This window comes from Diabrotica undecimpunctata, chromosome 2 (genome assembly GCF_040954645.1).
Source record: "Diabrotica undecimpunctata isolate CICGRU chromosome 2, icDiaUnde3, whole genome shotgun sequence".
NCBI lineage: Eukaryota > Metazoa > Arthropoda > Insecta > Coleoptera > Chrysomelidae > Diabrotica > Diabrotica undecimpunctata.
The window spans coordinates 12,632,954-12,660,611 of NC_092804.1; the positions used below are offsets into that span (position 1 = coordinate 12,632,954).

Here is a 27,658-nt window from a genome sequence, read left to right on the forward strand (position 1 = left end):
TCCGACATCCAAGGTAAAAGTGACTGATATTAGTCCGCTACCAAAGGCACAGAAAAAGAAAGGTAAGACTTCTTCTAGACATTCTCTGAAATCCACGATACTCACAGAATCGCCGTATAAAAATGAGTTAGAGACGTTGCAATCCACAATCCCTACTAACAAGGTTAAATCTGTGAAACGAACTGTAGTTATGGACCACAGGGCCCGAAATGCAAATATTAGCAATATCACAGTCGTCACTTCAACTAAAGATGATTCAAACTGCATTGTATGTGGAAAGAAGTACGCAGAGAGTAGTGAAGATTGGTACAACTGCAAAATATATTCAAATTGGGCTCATGAGTCTTGTGGAGTAATAAATGATCTCTATTTTATTTGTGGAAGTTGTATAGAGTAATGTCCCTTTTTGAGAAACCCAACGGGCCATCTTAGGATTCCGGTTTCTCATGATGGGACATTCACACTTTTTTTTTAATAACAAAAAACGAAGCATATTTTTTATTTCTTATTTAGTTTATATCTAAAATGTGTTAACAATTAGAATAACGTTTCATTTTATTACCTCAACTTTTTTTTAATATCTATAGATTTTCAAGTATTTGTTATAAAAAAAACTGTCCCAACTTGGGTGACTCTCCCCTAGTTTACTTAACACATATTTTCGCATTTTCCGAAGAATATTTGAAAAATAATAATAACTATGAATACACATTTTATTGACACTTTCTCTAATATCTGTATATAAAAATAACTAAGTAACCATTTAAATTAACGTGATTCCTGATAACATCAGTTTATTATTGAAACAACAAAAATACCGGTATTAAACAAAACATTGATATTCTTAAAAAAACTAACGGTAACTATCCAATAGAAGAATTCAAATTGGAACAACAAAAATACCGGATTTAAAGTAAATATTGATATTCTTAAAAAAGCTAATGAGAACTACCCAATGGAACAATTCAAATGAAAGTAATTATATGGCTTTACAACCACTATGCGCATGTAAACCAAGGGGTAGCATGTCAATCACAACTTTTTATTGTTCAGTATTATAATAACTTCAACGCGACGATGTAGTTCGGTAAATAGATTTGTCGGATAAAAATAATTGCGAATGAACATAAGTACACGTGGGTTTTGGTAATTTACATAAAAAAAGAAGTATTTACTACAACTAAATATTGAACAAAAACCTTTATAAAAGTGATCGGAATAATTTGCGAATGAGTATAGTAGTAAAATCTTTTTTTTTTTTTCAATTATACTTGATTGACTTATACGTGATTCTGATGACTTTTATCATAATAATTTATTAACGTTTGAAGTTATTGGTTACCTTTTCCATTATTTAGTTGTAGTATAAATTTTATTTTAATATGTTATTACACAAAAAAAGTTTGAAGTTTTACAAATTGGTGCGGTATTGTTTTGTTTCTGGGGATTTTATAATCAAGTAGGAGTTTGATTTTACATTTCATTTAAGTATTAATATATGTATTGTATACAGTCTTCGCTATATCGCTTCAAAAAAGCAAACTGTAGATTTTGGAATTCATATTATGTAGATCTAACTTGGTTCACCTTACCCGAAAATTATGTTTCCTACAGCTGTTGAATATTTCCTTGTAAATTATGTTGTATTAAGCACGGCGTTATTTTCTTTATGTACCATGTCCTTTCAGAACGTTGGTTACCATCATAGCTATCTTAATTCTATTCACTGCCACCCTAAATAGCATGCATGTATCAATAACATACCAATCTTGCAAGTTCTTTCACCATAAAGTCTTTCTTCATTCTGCCATTGCGTAATATTTTGAAGCAAATTTGCAGCCTCCCATTACATGTCCGAATTACTATAGCTTTCTCTTCTTGATGCTTCTTATAATCTCGCTGGTCTTCGTGACCTGTTCTAGTATTGTGAAGTTTCTAATCTTCTCCACCCAAAAAACTTTTAAAATTCTTGTATCTAGCACCACATTTCGAAAACTTCAAGGCATTTTAGATCATTTTTATTCAAAGTTCAAGACTCGACACCATAAAGTAAGACCAAGAACACACAGCAGGCAAAGATTTTAACTTACAGGTAATGTGTTATTTAAGCCAAATAGTGTTATTAAGACATATTGTCAAGGTGTTATTAAATCTATGAATTAGTCTTTTTCTTCTTTAAGTTTCCTTTAAGAAGGTTCACCTTTAATATTGCTGCTCTAAAGAGCTCAACAGATTTACAATTGTCCATTGTCTCAAATTGTTTAGCTAGGATATACGTCGTCGCCCTATGTTTTTTCTGCCCAGTATCTTTCCCTGTATAATGATCTGTAGCAATGCTCTCATCTCTCACCTCTAATGACGTTATTCATATACTGCAATTTTCCTATTTTAATTATAATTAATCTCTTATTTTCCTTGTTCATTCTTTTTAAAACGTCCTTGTTCATAACCTTATTGACCGAACTTATTTTTAAAATTCTTCCACACCTCAAATGCTTTTATTCTGTTACTTATATTCTTTTTGAGCATCCAAGCCTCCATTCCATATAATAACACAACACGTAACACCTCAGTATTCGTACTTTGTTGCAGACTTAAATCGTTGCTGCGCAAAGTACTTTTCTAATATTATTAAATGATGTTCGGGCTTTTTCTATATAAAAAAAATTATTTAAAAATTCCTTTATAAAAGGTATATATTAAAGCACCCTATCGGGCTACATCAAAGAACGTTTTCGAAATTAATATTCGAAAATAATATTAATATTAATATAGAGTGTTTTAATATATACCTTTTATAAAGAAATTTTTAAATAAATTTTTTGTGATACATGGTATACAGCCAGCTACAGGAATTTAGTTTCCTTGTGGATCTTTTTCTATATGTGATTTGATCTCCTGTGTATAATCGTTGTTTTCGATTACGATTATTTCCAAATATGTATACCTGAAATCTACCAGTTTGCGCTTTGCAATTTTCATAATAGAAATATTTAACTACTATAGTTTCTTTAATCGGCCGATTTGCGCTCTCTTGCAATATAATTTTAATTTCATTCTACAATAATAATCTGATAAACCTGAAATGAACAAACTAACATGTCAAATAAACAGAAACATCTTTTTCCTTTAGATTTGAAAAAAAAATGTCAAATTAAAACCAACAAAATTATTAAATTTTTCTAATGGTATGATATTGGTAGTACGTCAGAGGAGACAAATACAATTCCATGGATATTTGCGTTACTTCCTAACAAAACCAAAGAGACACACGATATGTTATTTTCATCAATGAAAGAGAAACTACCAAATTGGAAACCATCTCTTATAAAACTGGATTTTGAACAGGCAGTGATTGGTGCCTTAGAAAATTATTTTCCCGAAGCCAAAATTTCTGGTTGATATTTTCATTTCAATCAATGTATATGGAAAAATGTTAAAAAAATATTGGACTTGTTTCTGAATACACTGACAACGAAGAGATACGTTTGCACATAAGAATGTGTGCTGCGTTAGCGTATCCACCCATAGAAGATATTGATGATGGCTGGTTATGCATTCAAGAAACCTCTCCTATTTCTGAAAAAATGAAACAGTTTTATGACTACTTTGTCAAACAATGATTAGAAAATACTCACATTACCAAGGAAATGTGGAATTGCCATGATCAAAGACATCGCAGTAATAACGTTTTAGAAGGTTGGAATCATCGTCTGAATACATTAATAAGACCACATCCCAATGTATTCCAATTAGTAAAGTGCCTGGTTAAAGAAGCAGAATATTGTGATCACCTTTATGATCGATTTACTTTCAATCTAGAAGGAAAGCGGCACAAGAAAACATATATAAAACAGAAGCTGCAATAAATAGACAATTTTTTATTCCCAAGAATTTTTTGTATTTTACTGCATAAAAAGTTTGAAAAAAAAAACGAAAAAAAAAACAAAAAAAATAAAAAAAAAAACAAAAAAAAATTAACAAATTAAAAAAAAAACGAAACAAATTGAAAAAATTAAAAAAACATCTTCTAAACAGGCCAATGTTTATATTATGTATAAACCATGACAGTCCTAAGCCTGAATGAAAGTGTGAAGGGAAGATGGTTTATTTTTATTTTTTTATAGTTTTATGATTTTTTAAAACTAAATTTACTAGCCTAACCGTTACCTGATCGTTATGGTAGAATAAAATTAAACGTCGATTAAAAGAGAGCGCAAAACGGTTGATATAAGAAAATAATTAGCTATACATCTCCATTAAGAAAGTGTTAGAGCGCAAACCGGCTGATTTCAGGTAAGGGCGCAAAACAGTCGAGCGCATATCGGCCGACACCGTATATGTCCATCTTTTCTACGAGTTTGTCCCTAATCCATAAGGTATTTTGTTGTTGTGTCTTTGCAATGGTCAAAAATTTCGTCTTTTTGATATTTAAAGTAAGTCCGGCCTCTTCACTACTATCTACAATATTATTTATACGAACATGAAATTCTTAAATCGACTCTGCGATTACTAACGTATCGTCGGTGTACCTTATGTTATTTATAGGTTCTCCGTTGATTTTAATTCCACTTGATGTTTCCTCATTGCTTTCTGAACTATCCCTTCTGAATATAAGTTAAAGAGCAGCGGAAAAAGTATGCATCCCTGCCTTACCCCTCTTTCTATTTAGCTGTAGGAGACGATTATGTAGGACTTTGTCAAATGCCTTGTTGTAATCAAGGATACGGATATAAAGAGTTTGGTTAACATCCATACATCTTTGCACCAATACATTAAATGCAAACAAGGCCTTTCTTGTACCCATTGAGTTTCTGAAGCCAAACTGAGTGTTACTAATATCTTGCTCCAGTTCTCTGAAAATTCTTTTATACATAATTTTAAAGAATAACTTAATGAGTGTGGCTCATTAAGCTTATGGTCGACTTAATCCATTCTTTTGGAATGACGCCTGAATCATATTATGGTGTTGTACAAGTCTTTTAGTATATCTATGTGATCTTCTGCGACTAATTTAATAATTTCTGCTGGTATCTCATCAGGACCTTTAGCTTTATTTTCTTTTGCCAAATTTACTTGTTGTTGTAAAGTATACTTTTGTTTGTTTTATCTATTATGCTATTTTATGTATGATATGTTTTATAAGCAAATTATCTGACGTTGATCTCCCCGCCCTACTTTTATACGTATAAATTGATTTACTCATTTATTGAACATATTAATGTATATTGTTAAATACACATAATATTGAGGTATATTATTTTTTACTTTTTCTATATTTTTTCCGTATCTTTGGGATTATTGTGTAATAATGATAAACCAGCAGATTTTGATTTTTTATATTTTTATGATTTAGCCCCAAAGAGAGGGTTTCTATCCTTTGTATTTTAATGTGTGTTGGCACTTTGAATATAAATACTTAATGATTGTTTAAAAAATCACATGACATCATTTGATCTACAAATTGTAGGGTTTGTGAGAAAGTTCTAGTAATTAAAGTGTGGGAGAACACAATCGATAGACAGTTTTAGAAAGACACGCATTAGAACACATGATAAATCTAATTACCTATTTTGATTAATGACTTATTAATACCTGAAACCAATGCTTTATTAAAAAGTGGAGCATCTTCATGTATCAAGGTTTCTAATGATTCTATTTTTAATTTTCTATAAATAAAAGGTTTTTTTTATGAAGGGAGTTATTTCACTATATTGTGTCACAGCAATTCAAGTACCCAAAAGCGAAAACCAATAGCCAGGGAAACAATTCACGCAAAATATCTCACTTTATCTATTATACACTCACCGGCGCGAAAAACGGATCACTTGCATTTTTAAAATAAAAACCTATTTACGAGTTTAAAATTTTTTTTTTTTTTTCGAAAAATATGTGTCTCGACAGCTAATGGTCATTGACACAGGTACAATTTACATTCATGTTTACATAGTTAATACTTTAAATTGGGTAAAAATTAGTTACAATACATTTTTTATAATACATTTTGTTTTATATTAAATTGTATAACTTTGTGTTTTTTAAAAAGTTTAATACATTTTCATAGTTTCTGCTGTTTGAGATAAGTATGTCTTTTAGGTTGTTACCAAGATTGTATTTTCTTCTGGCCGCTAGGTAGTGTTGACAGTCAAGAAGTACATGTGTTACGGAAGTCGTGCTGTTGCAGTACTGGCACAAATCTGATTACTGGAATTCATTAGGTGTCCATGTGTAAGGCGTGTGTGCCCTATTCTTAATCTTCGAATGATAGATTTGTCCTTTCTTTTCATTGGTGGGAGCTGGTGGTAGAAAATGTTTGGTTGTAGAACGCTTAACTTGGTATTGCTTCTTTTCCAATGGTCATTCCAAAGGTCCATTATTTTATGTTTGATTATTCTTTTTAAATCTGATGATGTTTGAATGTCTGTTGTTACGTTAAGAGAACATGCTTGTTTTGCTGCTTGATCGGCTTTTTCGTTACCTGGAATACCAACGTGTGATGGAACCCACAATATTGTTACTGTAATTCCATTAGTTTAAAGGCGATTACATATACTCTGGATTTCTTGAACTATTGGATGGATCGAATGTACGTTTCTTATGGACTGCATGGAGGACAGAGAGTCCGTACAGATTGCTATAGTTTTATCATCGTTGAGTGGAGTTTTCACCGCTTGTAGTATTCCATATAGTTCAGCAGTATAAATACTGCAATTGCTGGAGAGTCGAAACAAGTTGACGGTGGTTGTAGTCGTTGTAACAGCACAGCCAACACCTTCTTCAGTCTAAGATGCATCTGAGTAAAGGATCTTATCGAAGTTGCATTGATGTAGTATTTCGTAGAATCTTTGTTTGATAACGGAAGGTGATATTTCATTCTTATTATATTTGGATAATTCGATATTGAAATTTGGAAGTTTACATATCCATGGAGGAGTTTGAGGGACCGTGAAAGGGCTGGTCGACAATAGATTGATATCTAAATAAGTAATTAACATCTGTATAGTGGACGGAAAAAAACGGATCGGAAAAGTTATTCCGTATGATACATAAAATGTTTGAGAGAGCACTGAATGGAGAAGACTTACCGGCAGAATGGACCCAAGCATATATGACATCAATATACAAGAAAGGAAATAGAAAAAACTGCGAAAACTATCGGGGAATCAGCATTATATCGTCTATAGGCAGACTGTATGGAAAGACCATAAAGGAAAAATTAAAAATATATGTACAAGATAAAATCGGAGAAGACCAGGCAGGTTTCACAGCGGGGAAAGCATGCTTAGATCACATTTACAATGGCCAAAAATAGATCCGTCCATCTGGCTTTTGTTGATCTTAAGAAGGCATATGACTCAATACCTAGAACCAAGCTATGGGAAGCAATGGAAAACATCGAAGTTCCACGAAGATTAATTAACGCGGTAAAAGCACTCTACAAGAATAACGAAGTAGCTATCAAAACGGGCAATAGAATATGCAGTCCAATTAAGACGACAAAGGGACTACTACAGGGTTGCTCCACATCCCCCACCCTGTTCAAAATATTCCTGGAAAAAACCCTGAAACCATGGAAAAGAAAGTGCGAAGGAATGGGTATACCAGTAAGGAACGAATATCTATATACGCTAAGTTTTGCCGACGACCAAATAGTGATCGCACAAGACGAGGATGACCTCAGTTTTATGATGAGAAAACTGGAGCAGGAATATACAAAGAATGGGATGGAAATAAACCTAAAGAAAACTGAATACCTAACAACGGAGAATACAGAAATAAAACAGCTGGAAATAAACGAAGGTAAACAAATCAAAGGAACAGACAAGTATAAGTATTTAGGTTTCATAATATCAAACAAAGGAACAACGGAGGAAGATATAAAAAATAGACTAGGACAAACAAGAGACTGCATACGAAAATTGAACCCGGTACTATGGGATAAGAACATCAGCATGAAAACAAAGAAAAAAATATATAATACCATGACAAGAAGTATCCTCACTTATGGGTGTGAAAATTGGACAATAAATAAGAAAACCAAAAACAAAATAAGAGCAACAGAGATGGAATTTCTAAGGAGAAGCTGCAGAGTAACAAGAAGAGATAGGATAAATAACATGGAGATTAAGAGGAGAATGGGCATGAACTCCGACATAGACTACATCGAACAGAAGAGGTTAACCTGGTACGGACATGTCAGAAGAGCAGACCAAAATCGGTGGATAAATAGAATAACAGAGTGGAGCCCGATAGGAAGAAGAAAGAGAGGCAGACCCCGAAGATCTTTCAGAGATGAGGTGGACGAAGCAATGAGTAGAAGAAACCTACAGGAAGGGGACTGGCTAAACAGGAAAAATTGGAGAAAACGGTTGAGTGAAGGAATACAGTGAAAACTGTGGAAATCCTTGTATATATATATATATAGTGGACGGTACCATTCTAGGATTATTAGTAACTGGTAATTGTCTATTATAAATGAGGTTTCTTGTGGGATTTGTGGGATTTGCTGAAACTCTAGCGAAACAGAGCAGTAGAAGTTGTTGTCGTCTTAGATGAAGCGAGGGTTCGAAACATTCTACATGAATGCTTTCCACCGGACTGGATCGGAATGCTCCTAAACAGAGTCGAAGGGAAGTATTTTGGACTACATTTAGTGAACGTAGTAGTGAGTTACTTGATGACATGTAGAGAACACTACCATAGTCAAGTTTGGAGCGAATAAGAGCTCGATATATTTTTAGTAGTGTTTCCTCATCGGCTCCCCAACTATAATGAGCTAGTGATTTAAGAAGATTCATTCTTTGAAGGCAGCTTCCCTTAAGTTCTCGAATGTGTGGTCTCCAGGAAAGTTTTTTATCGCAAATAATGCCAAGAAGCTTTATTTGATCTACTACTTGGAGAAAATTTCCATTCAGAGTAATGGTTGGAGATTGCGTGTTTTGTCTTCTGGTAAAATGAATAACTTTGGATTTGGATGGGGAGAAGTTAAGGCCGGATTGACTGGCCCAGTTGTTTATTTTACTTAAAGTGTTTTGTAGTAAAGTATTTGTGCTGGATGTGACCTTTTCATGACAGAATAATATTATGTCGTCAGCATATATTCCGTATTGTACAGGGTCGTTTATGAATGAACTAATATCGTTAATACTAAGGAGAAGAAAAAAAAAATTAAGTTACGAGATAACAGCGAAAATCTATTATTTAACATGTTTCTGTCAGATAATTTTATTATTTTGTTATTATAATAACAATCGACATAAATTATGATGTCATTAAAAAAGAAATATATACCTACATATACAATAGGTAATTTGAAGGTATTTGTCTAGTTGTTACACTTTGGAACTAAAGATTTTTCATATTTCATTGAAAGTTCAAATTAGGTATGAGATTTGTTTGAATAAAACAAAAAAACGTATGGTTCTATATTTATTAAATATACCTACTACAAAACTTTAATTTATTAATCTTATAATATTTTTCTTCGTCTACCGTTCTGGAGGCTACAGTGAGGCCGTGATAAAAATTTCAATATGCTCTTAGGATCGACCCAGAATTGCACAAGGAAATCAGCAGGAAATAACTGTAAGCCAGGTTTTGTTTAATGTCTGCAAGCTGTCCTCTTTATACTTTTGTTGAATACTCTTTCAAAAAATGATTTTTTGTATAAAAATGTACAGGGAGTTGATTTTTCACCTTGAACAATATGCACATCACTGCATGTAATTGTTTCTCCGCTGTTATTTTTATATAGTCATCTGTGTTTTTAACCAAAGCTTTAATATCCATGAAATCTCGAAATTTGTTAATAATATAGCGTTTTCAATTTTTCTTTGCCAAATTTATTATAGGTGTTAGTTGTGAAGGCACATACAGTACTTCTCCTTTCAGAGCACATTTTTGTTTTCACGTTCTATAAAAGCATGCATTGCATCGCCCTTGTTATGGGTGTGTCCTACCACAAAAAACTTATGAGTAATACTTTCAATATCTGTATTTAGTACAATTTAGGAGTAAAAACAACATATAAACTTATTTTTATTTTGCCCAGGGCAATTATCTTAGTAAAATATGACATGTTTTACCGTAACGTGATCCCTCAAATATTTTGGCAAACTATTTATTTCGTTAACATCTCTACGAGCTACGCCTTCGTTACATAAATAGCAATATCCTTGTTTATTATTTATATCTTAAATTGTGAAGTTATAACAGACAAGCCTTCTTTTATAGAAGAAATCACTTCTGTCTCCGTTTTGAACAACTTGTACTGCTTGCAAGTCAAAACAACATACTACAGTTGACGAAGAATACATTTTTAAATCATTTTCTTTTTCTAATCGACTTTGGTTCTTTTCATTAATGTGATTATTAAAGCTTTCCTAGTTTTTCAGCTTCTCTTCATTGGATAGATTTGTAAAATATTCACAGAAACAACATGCATCTTTTTTTGGCTGAAACAACGAAATATTATACTCAGTATTGAAAATATTTTCATATAAATGCTTTTTAATAGGCTGACAATTATTTTCTGTACACTGCTTCAAATACAATAGATACATTTCAGATAAGTTCAAGTCCCCCTGTAAATATGTTCTTTGTGTGCTTACTTGGCAGTAATGAGATTCTGTTACAGGGAAAGAATATATGTGCCTTCTTGCAAAATTCTTTTTTTCATCATCTATCCTTGTACGTCCAGCCTTTCCGTTACCACCTCTTCTGTCATTTTCTATAAAACTTGTATTTGTAATCTGCTTTAACGCTGTATGTATAACCCTGTTGTTTATATTCAATGTATTTTTGAAATAGGTCTTACAGTCTCTAATTTAATTTTTAAGTAAATTGAAATAGTATCCATAATTGTTTAACCTTGTTTACCTTGCAGAATCCTTCATTTTGGCAAGCTAACTGTAAAATACACTCAGATCTTGTTAGAAAATCAGGTCTTAATCCATTGTAGTCAAAATGTTCAAAATACTCAAAATTATGCAAATAACTTTGGAGGAACTCTTTGTCGAATGTGTAAAATCATAAGCCACCTAAGGAACTGAGATTGGCTATGTCAAGCTCAAAAAGTCAACCAAGTCTAAGCAATGTTGTCAATTTTGAAGTGTAAAATTTAAAAATGTTACGGTTTGGAACTGAAAAAATATATCGCTAGGAAAAGAAATCAGTTACAAAATGAAACAACTTGAATTGTTACACTTTGGAATTAAAATAAGTATCATTTTATGACAAAAAATATATATGTGACATCTTCACATAACGTTATTATAGAGTTGTTACCCTTTGGAACTCGTAAATATTGGTTATTGAAGCACTTCCCAATACTTAAGAGCCGAAAAAAAATGCACAAAAAATCAGAAATAAAGAATACATTATGCTTATCACTTTTAAAATTGCAAAGGTAGCTGTTGGTATTCTACTGTTATTCTTTTGTTCACAGTTAAATTACGTTGATTTAATTTCAAGAATTATGCTTGTAAATATCGAAACAGCGGCTGCTTTTGTTGCATTGCTTGAAGACGGAAGGAGTGAGCGATATGTTGCTCAAAAGTATCAAATATCCAATAGTACTGTGCACTGTATTGTTACATGTTTCTTGGCAACCGGAGCTTATTTAAATTTTTTTAATAATTGATTGGACCTTAAGATGTTCTCTGACTGTCTCATTTCTAATCCTGTCTAACCTGGTTATACCCATTGTTCTTCTAAGAAACTTCATTTCTATGCTCTGTATTTTAGATTTTAATTTATCGGTAAGCGTCCAACTTTCACTACCAAAAGTTAAAATCGGCACAAACACCGTCTTGTATATGGTCACTTTGGCTTTTTAGGATCCTTCTTTTTTCGACAAAAACGTACTTTTAATTGCGTGGTACATTCGAGCAGCACTTTTTATTTTGGAACTTATTTCAGTTTCTTCAGTTCCTCTATTCTCTATTTGTACTCCCAAGTATTTGTAAGTATCGACTTGTTCAAGTATATTTCCGTTAAGTGTTATCTTCGTTTGTTTTCTATTTTTTCCACATACCAATACTTTCGTCTTCTTATTATTGATTCTCAAATTTCGTTTAATTAGTGCAGCGTTCTATTCTTGTAAATTTTGATTGAGTGCTTTTCTTCATTTATTCCAAATATCACTAGATCGTCTGCGTATGCACACTCTGAGATCCACACTGGATCTAGATTTCTATGTCCGGCATACAATTTCAATGTTTCAGCTTTAGTGTCTTTAATTATGTCATCCAAGACAATGTTAAACAGTATGGGGTCTAGGACTCTTCCTTGACGTAGACCCTCATTTACTATGAACTCTTAGGATTCCATATTATCGGTTCTGATTCTGTTCCTTGTATGTTTAGATATACTTATATTGGCTTGCCTGAGTTTGATTTTCACACCTTTCTTTTTTAATCATATACATTATATGTTTTTTAAACATATGTCAATCACCTTCCTTGGAGTACTATCAAATACCTTTTCTAAGTCTATAAAGGCTTAGTATAACTCAGTGCTTGAGTTCCGTGCGTTTTGTATTAGTTTCTTGATAGTAAAAATGTGATCTTGGATACTCTTGGATACAGTTCACTAGTTCTCGCCCAAAAATGCTACGACCAACAGAAAGATATATTTATATGCTTTATAGACTTCGAAAAAGCATTTGATAGAGTAAGACACGACCTACTATTAGAACGTTTGCAAGAAGTCGGTTTAGATGGAAAAGACATCAAATTCTTAAAAACTTGTACTGGAACCAAAACGCCAGAGTTAGGATCGAAGGTTCCACATCCGCAGAAGTAGAAATTAGGAGGGGAGTTAGACAAGGATGTGTTCTGTCGCCTCTGCTGTTTAATCTCTACTCCAAGTTTTTATTTAAAGAAGCATTGGAGGATTCCAAGGATGGAGTCAATGTGAATGGCGTAAATATCAACAGTATCAGATACGCCGATGATACAGTGTTAATTGCGGATACCGACTTAGGTCTACAACGACTCATCGACAAGACCAACTCGACCTGTGAGCAATTTGGTATGAAAATAAACATGGGTACCTGGGATGTTGGATCGATAGCAGCCTAAATCCTGATCTAGAAATAAGATCGAGAATAGAGCAGGCCAGAAAATCTTTCGAAAAAATAAAAAAACTGCTTTGTGATTGTCGAATAAAACTCGAAATTCGACTACGTTTATCAAAATGCTACGTCTGGTCGACTCTTCTATATGCAGTTGAAACGTGGACCCTTAAAACATCAACCGTAAATAAATTGGAGGCCTTTGAAATGTGGATCTACCGGAGAATACTCAAAATTTAATGGACATCGCATACCTCAAACGAAGAAGTGCTGCATAGAATAGGCAAGGAAAGAGAACTTTTTAACACAGTAAAAGTTAGAAAAACATCATACCTAGGCCACATACTGAGAAATAATAAGTACCAATATGCCCAACTTATAGTGAAAGGAAAAATCGAGGGAAAGAGAGGCCTAGGAAGGAAAAGACTATCGTGGCTCAGAAACATCCGACAATGGACAGGGCTAAATTTTGAACAGTTAATAAGAACAGCTGAAGATAGAGAAGAGTTTAAAATTGTAGTAGCCAACCTCCATTGAGAAGAGGGCACTTTAAGAAGAAGAAGGATACTTTTGCTTTTTCTAAATCCACAATGCGATTGTTCCATTTTGGAATCAACTTCTTGTAAAAGACGTTTTTCTAATATTCTCTCATACATTCTCTCACACATGCTCATTATACTCCAGATGGCCGAGAGAGTATGGCGAAGACCACATGAGCGTTTTGCAGAATATACCTTCAGTTCTAGGGTAGTCTATCAAGGGGGCTCAATTATGGTGTGGGCTGGAATTTCTCTAGAGGCACGTACAGAATTGTACATCGTTCCGACAGGCTCTATAACAGCTGTCGGGTACACTAATGAAAGATTTTGTTGTGACTTATGCTGGTTTTATTGGAAATGACTTTGTTCTGAGGCATGATAATACCAAGCCTTGCAGTGCGAGAATCACTAAATAGTTTTTAAATGAAGTAAACATTCCTGTAGTGGATTGGCCAGCATTGAGTCCAGACGCAAACCAAATCGAACATGTTTGACACATGCTTAGGCGAACGATATGAGATCGTGTTCCTGCCTCTTTAACCTTAAAATCAATTACAAAAAGCCCTTTTAGAGGAATGGGAACTTATTCCTCAACAGGGACATTTCTTATTTGATTTTAAGCATGCCAAAGAGAATTCAGGCAATAACTCGAGCACGTGGAGGAAACATTCATTATTAAAATCAGTTTGTCTGGACAGATGACTTAAGTTTTCATTAATTGAGCGTAATTTTGTTACAACATTTACTTACGTTTTTTTCCTTAATTTTTAAATTATTATCTACTGAAACAGTTCTTTGTTCAAAAGGTAAATTTTTATTAAAAATTACTTGAAACAGTTTGTTTGGTTTATATTTACGTTATTATAATAAAAGTTTAAAGAGAATTAAAATTTTACATTTTTATTTTAAAAATGCAAGTGCTACGTTCATCGTGCCAGTGAGTGTATATTATTTACTTTATTTTCCTTAGGATACCATTCGTTCGCCATTATTTTTAATCGTAGTGGTAGACAGTAATGAACTTGTTAACAACAAAAATATTCGTAGCAGTGCTGTTTTTCTTTGTTCGGTTTTTCTTTTCTATTTTACCGGTGAAATTATATAATTTTCTGAAAAAGTGGGAAGACGAGGATGATTCTTCGGGACAGTTTGTCAATCAGAAAAGACATCGTCAAGTGACACTAGCAATTGCTTTTTGCCAGTCCTTCGGAGGAGGAGTTTTATTTGCGACTTGTTTTTTGCATATGATGCTGGAGGTTAGAACGAATTTGATATTTATCATAAGCACTGTGCACTTGAACACTAAACATGATCATTACGTAAGCACCTCGAAACAATGCGTAAGCATTTCGCACATGCCGAAATGAGCAACTATAAGTAGTTTAAAAATAGCAGCACTCTTTATATTTGTATTCGATGCGAAGCTATCGTAGTATCATCATCATCATCATTTAGCCTCTACGTCCAGATCTGGACATATGCCTTTCGCATGCTTTTCCACTTTTCATATTGGGAATATTCAACAATTATGCAAAATTTTTTTTGACGAATTTAGTGCAGCAGATTGGAAAAAACGCTGTGATCACTCAAAAAGTTGGAAGAAAAATTCTTGGAAGCAGACCCTTTCATTGACGAAGTAACCAAAAATTTTATTATACTCCATTCGCTGAGCTCGGGCATATTTTGACAGATTCATTGTCGGAAACCTACAACACAACAATTCCTACTTCTCAGTATTCATAGCTCAAGTATACTACTATTGCAGACTTCTTTCGTTGAAAAAAGAAGAATTATTCTAAATAGTGGAAGTGTATACTAAAGACATCAAATTTTGGGTAGTATATATTTAAAAAATATATTTCAGTTGTTACAATTTAACATAACTATTTATTATGTGCAAATAAATAAATATTTATTGTTGGTAATTCGTAAAGTTATATTTTATTTACTATTTAGTTTGTTTACTATTAATATTGGCTATGAGTACGTGTACTTAGTTGTATAGTACTTTCCAGCCACTTCTAGTCTGTCAAAAAGTAACTAACTTCGCAAAAAAATAATTACTAAATTCACTAGACAGTTCGGACTGGGAATAGCGAAACCGAGTATATAAGTTTAGGTGAAGATTCTAGTTCAAAAACTGAAAAGGAAGACAGTGATTTTGATTATGACTAATGTCCTACGTGGGTGTAGTTATTTTTATTCCGAGATACTCCAAATTATAATATTTGTTTTTTCAAAGTTCAAATAAAATAATTATTTAGTTTTATAAAATTATTATTATTAATTTATTATTATATATTAATAATATGACCATATTATTAAAAATTATTTTAATAATAATTTATTATTCGCAATAAAATTTTATCTCTTTTTCTCCACTTTTGCTCCTATTTACAAGGAAATGAAATAAAATTCGTTTCTTGTTCACAGAAAAATATAATTAACTGTTTGTTCCTAGAATATTACAATTTTCCGAATTTGCCTCTTCATAAACTGCTTTTGGTATAGCTACAAGAACCCAAATGACATTTTAATATTCGTATATAGTGCTTTTCAAATAAAGCTATCATCATCATCAATGGCGCTACAACTCTTCGTGAGTCTTTGCCGCGTTCACTATTGCCTTCCATGTTTGTCGGTCCTGTGCCAGTAATTCCCATTGTCGCACTCTCATTTTCTCTAAATCTTCTTTGACTGTATCTTTCCACCTTTTTCTAGGCCGCCCTACAGACCTTCTTCCCTCTGGCCTTTCCCAGAACAAATTGTTAATAAGGCGATTGTCGTTACTGCGTATCACATGCCCTGCCCATTTGAGTCAATTGGCCTTTATATATCTGACTAGATTTTCTTTTCCGAATAGAGACTCTAGCTCGTTATTGTATCTGCCCCTCCATTCGTTTGTCACGCTGTCTCTGCAAGGGTCATATATCATTCGAAGAATTTTACGTTCCCACACCAGCAATTTATTTATTTCTCTTTTTGTTAGCATCCATGTTTCGCTTCCATACGCGACTGCTGGTCGTCTTATGGTCTTATATATCCGGATTTTTGTACCTCGTGAAAGAAGTTTTCATTAGATGTTGCATTGCAAAGAAAGATCTGTTTCCTGCCATTATTCTCGTTTCAACTTCTCGCTCTAATTTGTTGTCATTTGTGATTGTTGCTCCTAGATATTTAAACTCTTTAACCACTTCGAAGTTGTAATCATTTATAGTAATGTTTTGCCTTATTCGCCGTCGTTCTTGTTTTGAGACGACCATGTATTTTGTTTTGTCTTCATTTATTTTTAGACCGATGTTTATTGCAGCTTCTTCAAAGCTCGAGAAAATATCCTTAATTTCTAATGTTGATTGTGCTACTGCGTTTACGTCATCGGCAAAGGCGAGTATGATTTTTGCTCCCCGAGCAGTTATGTCTGGTTTGATTTTTGGATATATTTTTTGCATGACATATTCTAAGGCCAGGTTAAACAACAATGGGACAACGGATCTCAGTGTCTCAGTTCAGGAATTTACGCAGAAAGCATGTGATATTTCTCCCCCTATTCTAACTTGTGCAAAGGAGTTACTTACACACATTTGTGTTACACATTTGTTACATTTATTTCTGTTAAATAAAGCTATCCACCAAAAATAACTTTTAAACGTCTAATTTTTAGAAAAAGCTCAAAACACGTCAAATATTTGAAGGGGGAAACATTATGTCATAATTTTAAGCTTGCTGAGAAAGGTACCCTCTCACTCCCCGTATCATCCCTTACTTTTTTTTCAAATTACTTCCAAACTTTTTTATTTGATATTTAGATTCTCCTCTTATTTACTAAATTATAATAATAAAAGCAAGAAAATTGGATTGAAAACTAACTTTTTTTTAAATTTTATTACGAACATTTAGAATAAAAATTTCACTACCAAAAATGTTTACAATAATAATTGTTCAAAATGACTGCCATTCACTACCCTACAATAGTACAATCTATTTTAAAATTCTTCTTTGACATTGCTTCTCATGCCTGCATTTAATTGTCGACATACATCTTCTATTCTTTGTTATAAATCATCCAGAGATTCTGGTTGAGTAGCATAAATTTTTGTTTTTAAATACCCCTATAAGAAGAAGTCTAGGGGTGTTAAATCCGGTAACCTAAGTGGCCTATCCGTCATCTGTCCTCTTTTACCTATCCAACGAGCGCAAACAGTTTCGTTTAAAAATTGTCGCACAGGGAGAGCAAAGTTTGGAAGAACTCCATCATGTTGAAATACAACTAAATCTTTGGAAAGGTTATCATCATTTTTTAGTATTGTTCTAATAAGATCAACCAGTTTCATAAGTAACTTAATAGACGATGCATCATTTAAATTTTCAGTGATAAAGAAGGGTCCGATAATGTCATCACCTTGGGATATCACACCATAAGTTTAACCTTTAAAGATGCTGTGTGTGAAATTCACTCTCAGCTCAGTATTGGCAATTATGTCTGTTCACCAAACCGTTTCATGAGAATGAGCATTCATCCGAGAAGCAAATATTGTTTAACAATTGTGGATTGTTAATGGTGCATTGTGTCATTAATTCGCAAAATTCGAGACGACGATCAAAATCTTCTTCATTTAACTCTTGTACAATTTTAATTTTATACGGATGGAACTTAAGTTTATGAAGGATTCGGAAAGCTGTAGAAGGTGAAACACCAATTGCTCTGTTCATTGTTGATAGTAACTGTGATTGCTCAGTCTCTAAATTAACTTGCCCTTAAACGGCTACTTAGATTGCTTCGATATTTACGAGTCTCTGTCGATTATGTTTTTTATTGAAAACTGACCCTGTAGCTCTAAATTTCTGCATCATTTCAATTACATACTTATGAGTTGCCTGTCTATTCTGGTGTGTATCATTAAAAATTCTAGCAGCCGCTCTTGCACAATTATTATTTTTGTAGTATAAACCTACAATTTTGATTTTTTCTTGCAAAGTGTAAACCATTTCAGCGATCAAATTGCACACGTATCAAAATACTCTGTTACAAGTTATAACAAATTGTCATTGACTATTAACCGATTAAAAGAACCCATAAATATCGAAAACCTTTGATAAAACTTTAATAAAAAGTGAAGTTTTTTGTTTCTTGGTTTTTGAAGGTACTAAAAATAGTACGGTTAAATATTTAAAAAGTTTAAATTATGCTACAACCTATTTTGTTACAGTCAATTCAGATGAGAGATACTATCAGATACTATCTTGTCCAAAGGAAAATTATCTATCTCATGAATTAATCACTTTAAGCCGAATGTATTAAACATTTTTTAAATCAGCACAAAAAGGAGAATCCAAATATAAAATAAAAAAAAGGGAGAAGTAATTTAAAAAAATAAAGGGATGATACGAGGGATCGAGAGGGTGCATTTATCAGCAAGCTTAAATATGACATAATGTCCCCCCCTTCAAATATTAATTGGCGTGTTTTTGCACTTTTCCTAAAAATTAGACGTCGAAAAGGTATTTAGGGTGGATAGTTTTATCTGAAAAGCACTGTATTATTTATCCCTTAATCTGCTCTACGTAAAACTGCAAGCAAAAGTTTCTATTTCTTTTTTCCGAATATGTTCTCTATCGTACACCCACCTAAATTTTACGCAGACAGGACTTCTTCCACCGGCCATGGTTCTTTCCGGCAGCTGTATATAATAATAAACATAAATTAATACTCCAAATGTATTTATTTAAATTAAAATATGAAACGACTGTAACAACTAATTAATCAAATTTATATATTTCCTATGAAATAATAGTAAAATTCAACTTTTTTATGGAAAAATTTATTTAATTGATTTTCCGAGTGTTTCCCGATTTTTACGGGAGGTGAAAATAGCAAACTTTTTATCATTTTAATGAGAAACCGCAATTTAAAAATACTGCGTGCCATAGAAACCAAGATATTGCAATTTTTTAACGCGTCCCAATATGTAGTTCCATTTAAAAAAAAAAAACAGCTCGGACAGGGGGTATTTTACGAGTAGTATCACTTTAACGGGTTATACCTTTTTACTCCTTCTCGGTATATGCCGAGATATAAAATAAATCATAAAATTTAGATCTTCGTTTATAATATGTTAAATTTTCAGCTCTTAACGTTAATAAACAATGGAAACATACAAGGTTCTTTTTTTTAAGATTGTGTTTTTTCACCATATTTTCAGTGAGCCTCGTTACAAGCGCGTAACCTACAAAATATCAAAGTTATTATTTTTTTTATTATAATATAACAAATGAGGACAGAGGAGTAAGCTCCTATTATGCCCAAAAAACAAAGAAAATTATCCTTATAAAAGTAATACCAATTATAAAGTTACAATTAAGTACATCATACAAAAATCGTGAAACTAACACAATCCTATAAATAAAATAAACTGCTATCAAGTTTAATTTTAGAGATGTTAACACTAGTTGCTGATATGGCGTCTTGATCCAAATTGTCCAGATATTAAATATTCTATTTGACAAGAAATTCACCCTGGAGCTTGCAGTAGTTTGTTCCCTCTTTAATTTGTAACGATGGCCTCTTAATCTTTTATCTTGATTTAAAATGAAAGTGGTGTATAGGTTTCCAAAATATGTTTTAAAATATGGAAGGACATAATTAGGTCACCTCGAAGACGTCGCTGCTCGAATGTCGTGACATGAGCCATGGATAATTCATAATTAGGTCTTACACGACCGTATGCCAGTCTTGTGGCTTTACGCTAAACATTTTCGAGAAGGATTTTATCGCGACTGAGATCTGGATTCCACACTGGCCCGGCAAACTCAAGAATAAGTCTAACGTATATTGAGTAAAGTTTACTAACAGAGGTTAGAGATATACGTGTAAAACATTTACTGATCAAAAACAGTTTTGAGTTTGCACGTTTACACACCGACACTATGTGATCAGACCAATTTAAGTCACTATTAATTATAACTCCGAGATCGTTGTGAGAGGTTACCGAGTTTAAGGGATGTCCATTTATAAAGTACGGTAGTAATGGGTTATTTTTGCCAATATGTAAAACAACGCATTTTTCAATGTTAAGCGGAAGTAACCATTCTGAGGACCATTTGAAGATTGCATCAATATCGTGTTGAAGAACATGTTGGTTGATAGTTGGATTCACATATAATTTCGTATTATCAGCGTAAATGGAAACCTTACTGGATACAATGAGCGGAAGATCACTAGTGTAGATACAAAAAAGTAGCGGTCCAAGTACTGATCCTTGTGGGACTCCACTTTTGACTGGCTTATCTAGTGAGTGGGCTTCCCAACACGAACCCTGAAGTATCTGTCGGTTAGAAAATCTCGAATCCAAATGTTTAACTTTCCGCGGACACCATAGTGATCCAATTTAGCTAGTAATCAACATTTTGGAACACGGTCGAAAGCTTTGGAGAAGTCTAAGTAGACTAGATCGACAGGATGCCGATTGTTTAATGATAATGACCAATCATTTACACAATAAAGTAAGTTTTTTATCGTTGAACGACCTTTGATAGTTATGCTGTTGGTGGGGGATGATATTTTCTTGAAGAAGAAATTCATAGACATAGCTTCCGAAATAATCGATTCCATGACTTTGCCGACAATAGAAACTAGACTGATTGGAGGATAATTATTGCAATTTAATTTCCTTTTTTGAATACAGGAGTAACTGAAGCCAATTTCCAGGACGAGGGGAGAGAACCTTGATTAAAAGAAGGCATTATGAGAGATATAGGGATGGCTACAGATTCTGCACATTGTTTGAGAAAAAATTATTTTAAATTTTTATGAGCAAAAAAGTCAGCACTTCTTTTTCAAACGGGTTTTTTAATAACAATTTTGATAAAACGTTGAAATGTTTTATTATATATTAAAACTGAACCTTCACAGAATCGATTCCGATCTGCCAAAATACTCTATAATCACCGTTTGGACAAAAACAGTTGTTTAAATAATCGCTCTCCGGGATAAACAAATTGAATAACTTTAGAGCTGAGATTTAGCACACTTCAGGCACACACTAAGGCCGTCCGCACATGAAGCTACTAAAAAGAAACCAGTTGGTAACTTTAGTTACCAATCAGTTGCTTATTAGTTACTGTCCATGTATTTTAATGAGTATCCGCACACAGCGCTACCAGTTACTAAACGGTCTCTAATGCATTAGTGATCAGTCCACAGCAGACTGGACGTGCAGGTCGCTTGGTGACTAGTTTCTAGTTTGTTGTGATATTTTTAAAGTTTACACGCGAAGTGGCGAAATTGGTAGAACAGTCGTTTAATATAAAATTAGTGCAAGAAGTGGAAAACATCCCTGCCTATACAACTATACGTTAAATGAATATTTGCCTAAAGATATTACCGAAAAGTCTTGGAATGATATATTATATGGTATTCCTTCCCGTTTTCGTACATAATTATGTAGAACACAAACATATTGTGTTATCTTAATAATTTTTTCGAGTGAGTGACATTTTTAACGCGATAATAACATTCAATAATATATAATATCATAATATAAAGTTTAAAATTTAAACACCCTATGACAAAGCTACTCGTACAGGCAAGAAGTGACTCGTTTCTATTAATTTTCAGTAGCGTAGTGTGCGATTCACAGTTAGTAAACAGTTGGTAATTCTAGTTACCAACTAGTTTAGTTTCTTTTTAGTAGCTTCATGTGCGGATGGCCTAATTTTAATACATTTCATTATACAAAGGACATTCACAAACATTAACATTTATAAAGTAATTTTAATTTTACTTTTATAAAATAAGGGTTTTTTGCTATTATTTTAGTCAATTATCTATATATTTTAATTAAGAAACTTAAAAACCAAAGAACTTTTTAAGATCTACAACTTTTATTTGAATCATTTTTCTCTAGAATGTATAAGAAACGTTTTATAAAAAAAATAAATTTTTCACTTTTTACGATTGTTTACAAACAAACAAAAAAGCAAAATCAGCTGTACATCTTCAAGGATTTGCCATCAACTATCCCTCATATACCTTTTAGAATGTTCAAAAACCTGTATAAGATTTTTTCTGCTTTTTTACTTTACTGGCCCATTTTGGCTTCTTTCCGAGCTTACCTGTATATTCCTTTGTACAACATCGGTCTTTCTTATATTTCAACTAATTATGTATGTGGTATTCGTTAATTTAAATAATGTATGTGTTCATTACCACAAAAGCTTCGCTTATGTCAATTAGGGAATAGTTGTTATTTTCTGATATTATCAATATAAACACAATGTTGATTTTCTCATTCCACACTATTAAAAGACTTTTTAGGGACCATTTGTGCTATTTATTTTTATTACATTTGAGCTTTGCACTTACAGAAAAAATAATGCTCAGCCAATAATTGCTAAAGAAAATTGCACGGACACACGAAATATACTCATTAGTTGATTTGAACCAACTGTATTTGAACAAGATTGCCTGGATTTCTATTATTTTCCAGCGATTTCTATCTGTGCTTTAAAAAGCATTATGTGCGAGGACAAAATAGAAAGAGTATCATTATTTACCCTTGACAGTGACCTCGACACTTAAGAAAATGTGTAGTATGAAAAAATAAATTACCTGTAATCGTATTGATTAAAGCTATTACAGGGGTATGTAATCTTATAATTATAATGTGGAATCCGTGGTTTAAAAACTAAAATGAGCAGTTTTAAAAGATTTATTCACACCCAAAAATTTACATTACCTGATTCTTCTTTTCTTTATTAGATATTTATTCTCCTATTCACTAGATATCGCATCGATTATTATATCGATGACATACAGTACGTCAAGTTTTAAATTAGATATATACACTATAAATGGCAACACTGCGCCCTGTCGACTTTCCACGAATCTCCGTTGCTTCGTCACCAATAATTTGTCATTATACAGTGATTGTTTAAAGCAATAAGAGTGTAGATTTTTAATTTATTTTTGTAAAAAACATGTCTGTTTATACGCTCGCAGAAAAAGGTTCAGATAATGAAAGTCTATCCGTCTGGAGTTTGTTTTGTCTATTCTTTTTAAACGAATCACTCTTGTGATTACTATGTAGCTGTTGTGGAATGCTTCCTCTATACCTATAAGGTAAAGACGCCAATTAAGGCCACGTTAAGGTTTAAAGGTCTGTAATATTTTATTCAGCAAAAATATGGGGGGGAAAGTCTTGTATACGTATTGCCTAACATTTTAACTATCGAATTTCACGATAAAATACTTAATAAATAAATAAAGAAATATAAAATTTTAACATTGCATAAATGTTGAATATTTGGCCTTATTTGGAACTGGTAACCTAATAAAGCCAGTTTTAAGAATTAAAGAATAAATACAAAGTTTAGTGAAATAAACTTTTATTCATATTAAAAACAAAAATTTGTCAATACATTGGCTGGGTGCGGTTAAATAATGTACCCGTTTTGCACCCCTTTTAGCAAAAACAATATGTTGCTTATGGATTGTCAATCTGCATCCTCTTTCGTCCATATTATATATGCTACCAGGTTTGTTAAATAAGTTTAGTTTTTCTATCGTATCTCTCAAGTTATGAAAAAAGTCATCGACGATTGTTTTATTAATTTTTTGAGCTCGAGCCATATTCATTTGTTGAGCTTTTCGCCTAGATACGTCTGGGTGCCTACACAAGAATAACTTAAGCCATTTTCTATCAGCTTTATTTGACTCTTTAGAAAACGGGATTTGGTATATGATTTGTTGTAGCGTAAGAAAACACACTTTTCATTAGAATCTTCCTTGTAATAGGCATACCTACCTCGGCTAATCTGTTCATTCTTTTGACAAGATCATTTTCTTGTACTGCAGATAACACCGGTGATCTTCCAAGCCTTCTTAGTTCTTACGGAATTTTGTGTTCTGTGATGAAGACCCAGCGTTGAGCGAGGAATGTTATAATACTTGACAGCACCTTTGATGGACATTCCGTTTGCTATGGCTTGCAGCGCCGAGCGTAGATCTTCTTCTGACCACTCAGCTCGTTTTCTTGGCATTCTACAAAAGAGTTTAATATTTCTGACAATATTAGGAATTACTATCGATGGCAATATTAGGTTCAAATGACATGCAGAAAAAAAAATCGTAACTTAAAATTGCATTTGAAATAATTCATGTAATTTATAAAATAATAACCACTGGAGTGTACTTACCTAAACTTAATTACAAAAATCCAAATAATTTTAATATATCTTGCGTAGGGTCAACGGGAAAAACAGTTTTATTTATAACGAAGACACGAAAAACAAATAGCGAGCTTCTACATTTGATGGATACCATAGATTAAAACCGCCGAATAGAAAACAAGTTGTTGATAGACATAGATAGCCACGGTTGCCACCTTACTTGCAACGTCGATACTATCTGTGATGAAGAGGGTGGCAGTATTAGGAACAGTGGCAATATTTAGCACACCTACCTTATTTATTTATATCGTGTCGATAAACAGGAAAACCCGTTTATTTTACTAGTATTGTTGTTGAAAGTAAACTAATTATATATGAACTTCGTCTGCAGGTGGATGTTTGCCTAAGTTGTCCCTTTCTAAAACGTGTTTAAAATAGCTTAATTCTTCAATACTCTTCCAGTTTAAATCATAATGTTTTTCTATCAATTTTTTAACATCAACTGCGTTTTCTTGTTTTACTTGTAAAGTAAATATTTGCCTTTTAAAGCACGTGGTCTAAGAGATTTATTTATTAAGAGCGGTTTCAACATGCTATTTCCTGATGTGTTGCTACAAAATATCTAATAATGTTACTTGATCTTTACTTGCTTTATGTCCACTTGCAGTTTTGTCATCCTTTGCGATGCAAGTACGGTTAGGTATTTTGTTCCAATACAGTACCGTTTCATCAGCGTTAAATACTTGATCAGCGCAATAGTCCCCATCTTCAATAATTTTCGTTAGCTCCTGTGGAAATATTTTTGCTGCTGCTTTATTTGCTGTAGCACTCTCTCCTGTGATCTTGATATTATAAAATGCATTTTTTTATACACCCGATTAGCCATCCTTTGGCTAGCTGAAAATTTTTTACCAGCTTGGGAAATGGAAAATGGTGGCTTCGACTGTTTCATTACCTTATAAAACTAAAGAGCTTTTTCCTGGATTAAATAAGAACTAACAGTAATTCTTCTTTGAATTAGTTCCTCAATCCAAATTGCGATGGCTCTTTCTAATAATACATCCCTTGAGTAAGATGAAAATTTGCCGCTTAATTTTGTACCAGAAATTATAGATTTTCTGATAGCAACTTCATTCTTCTTTATTGCTCTTAAAGTTAATTCGCCTAAATTAATTTTTTTTCTAATTGCCGTAGATCCTTCTTCTTTTCCTAAGCGATCTAAAATTGCAATTTATATTTCCAACGAAATTGATTGTCTTTGAAGTTTTTTTTTCTCCATTGGGCCAAATAAAATCTTAAAAAAAAGAAATAAAAAAAATTTGACTTGCGATATTGAGATGGCAAAAACATCTTCTAATGAAAAATAAAACTTTACACTCACTTAAAATCTTTCAATCCGAAAAAAATTTAAAAATCTGAAAAGGAACAAAAATTTTTTTTTAAATATAATAATTTTTTATGGAAAACGATAATTAGTAGAGTTTGTCAACTCCATGAGCCCTAATTACGGCTCTCATTCGATCAGGCATACTTTGGATTAAGGCAGCAAAGTCTGAGTCTTGAGGGATTTGCTACCATTAGTCACGAACTGCTTGCTCCAAATCATTCATGGTTTCAAACTCACCATGGTTACGTCGAATACGTCGAACCCAGAATATTCCATGCATGCTCTATTGGATTTAAATTTGCACTCCTTGGGGGCCATGGTAATAAACGAATCCCAACTTCATCCAAGTAATCCCGTGTTATTCTTACGATGTGTGGACGAGCATAATCTTGCATTAAACGAAAGTTTTTTCCAAAAAATGGGGCAAATGGCACTACATGATCTTCCAAACATTGCTAAATATACCGTTGAGCGTTCAAATTACACCATTATACCACTTCCACCAAATTGAACTCTCGGAGTAAAACAACATTGCTGATAACGTTCACCAGCTCTTCTTCATACCCTAAGCCACACATCTGATGAGTATCTGTTAAATCTTGATTTATCCGCGAAATGCACAGTACTCCAATCGTCAACACTCCAATTAAGATGTTTGCGAGCGAAATGTAAACGTTGCCTCCGATGATCTGCTGTTAATAGACGTCCCGTGACAGGTATTCTGGACCTTAAACCATATTAATTTAAGCGTCTTCGAACGGTATAAATGGAAACTGTGTTTCTATGGACGTCATTTAATCGTTGAACAAGTAGGTACTGGTAATAATAGGGCTAATAATGTACAATCGCTTGTAACCTAAGAAAGCGATCTTCAACTTGACTTGTGGTTCTTCGTCTAACTTGACCTGGCCTCCTGCTGTATTTGTGTGTGTCCTGTTTCCCGAAATCCTTGTATTGCATCAAACACTGTACTTCGAGAAATTCCTAAAGCATTTGCGATGTAACGAATGCTCCGCCCATCATCCTGTAAGCAACAGCTTGTGCCACTTCTTCTGGTGTCATAATTTTTTTAATGCAAGTTTTAAACAGGAGACACTACAAAAACCTACAGCCAAACTTATAATCAGGTACAGTACTACAATAAACTTAAATTAATACTAAGCCACTATTTAACATTAATAACAAAACGTATGTGTAAAAGTGTTGTTGTTCGCACAAAACATATAAACAAGTTCAAAAAAGAAAGATATGTTATCGCTAATAAGATATAAAATACAATTAGATAAAATTAGATAAAAAGAGACCTTACTGTACAATGCAATATATTTAGTTGTGCGATAGTTATCAACATTATGATAAAAATCATTTAATGGGAAAATGCTTTTATGTTTTGATATTGGTTTAGTTAGTAATCGGTGCAGTGTCACCTTAAACATTTTTCAGAAATCGATAAATTGGGCGGTACCGAATGTACCTACATTTTATGTAGTT

General features: G+C 32.9%; 1 protein-coding gene across 2 annotated transcripts in view; it reads left to right on the plus strand.

The window, feature by feature from the left end:
- The first annotated feature begins 1,064 nt into the window (after positions 1-1,064).
- The window catches only part of LOC140434199 (zinc transporter ZIP3-like), a 33,082-nt gene continuing 6,488 nt past the window's right edge, over positions 1,065-27,658 (plus strand). The window contains exons 1-2 of one of the 2 annotated variants that reach the window (XM_072522283.1): positions 1,065-1,146; positions 14,585-14,870. In XM_072522283.1, coding sequence (XP_072378384.1) covers positions 14,631-14,870 — 240 coding nt within the window. In that variant the 5' untranslated portion in view covers positions 1,065-1,146; positions 14,585-14,630. Of the gene's footprint in view, positions 1,168-14,584; positions 14,871-27,658 lie in introns of both variants that reach the window. The other variant, XM_072522284.1, reaches the window with a different exon arrangement.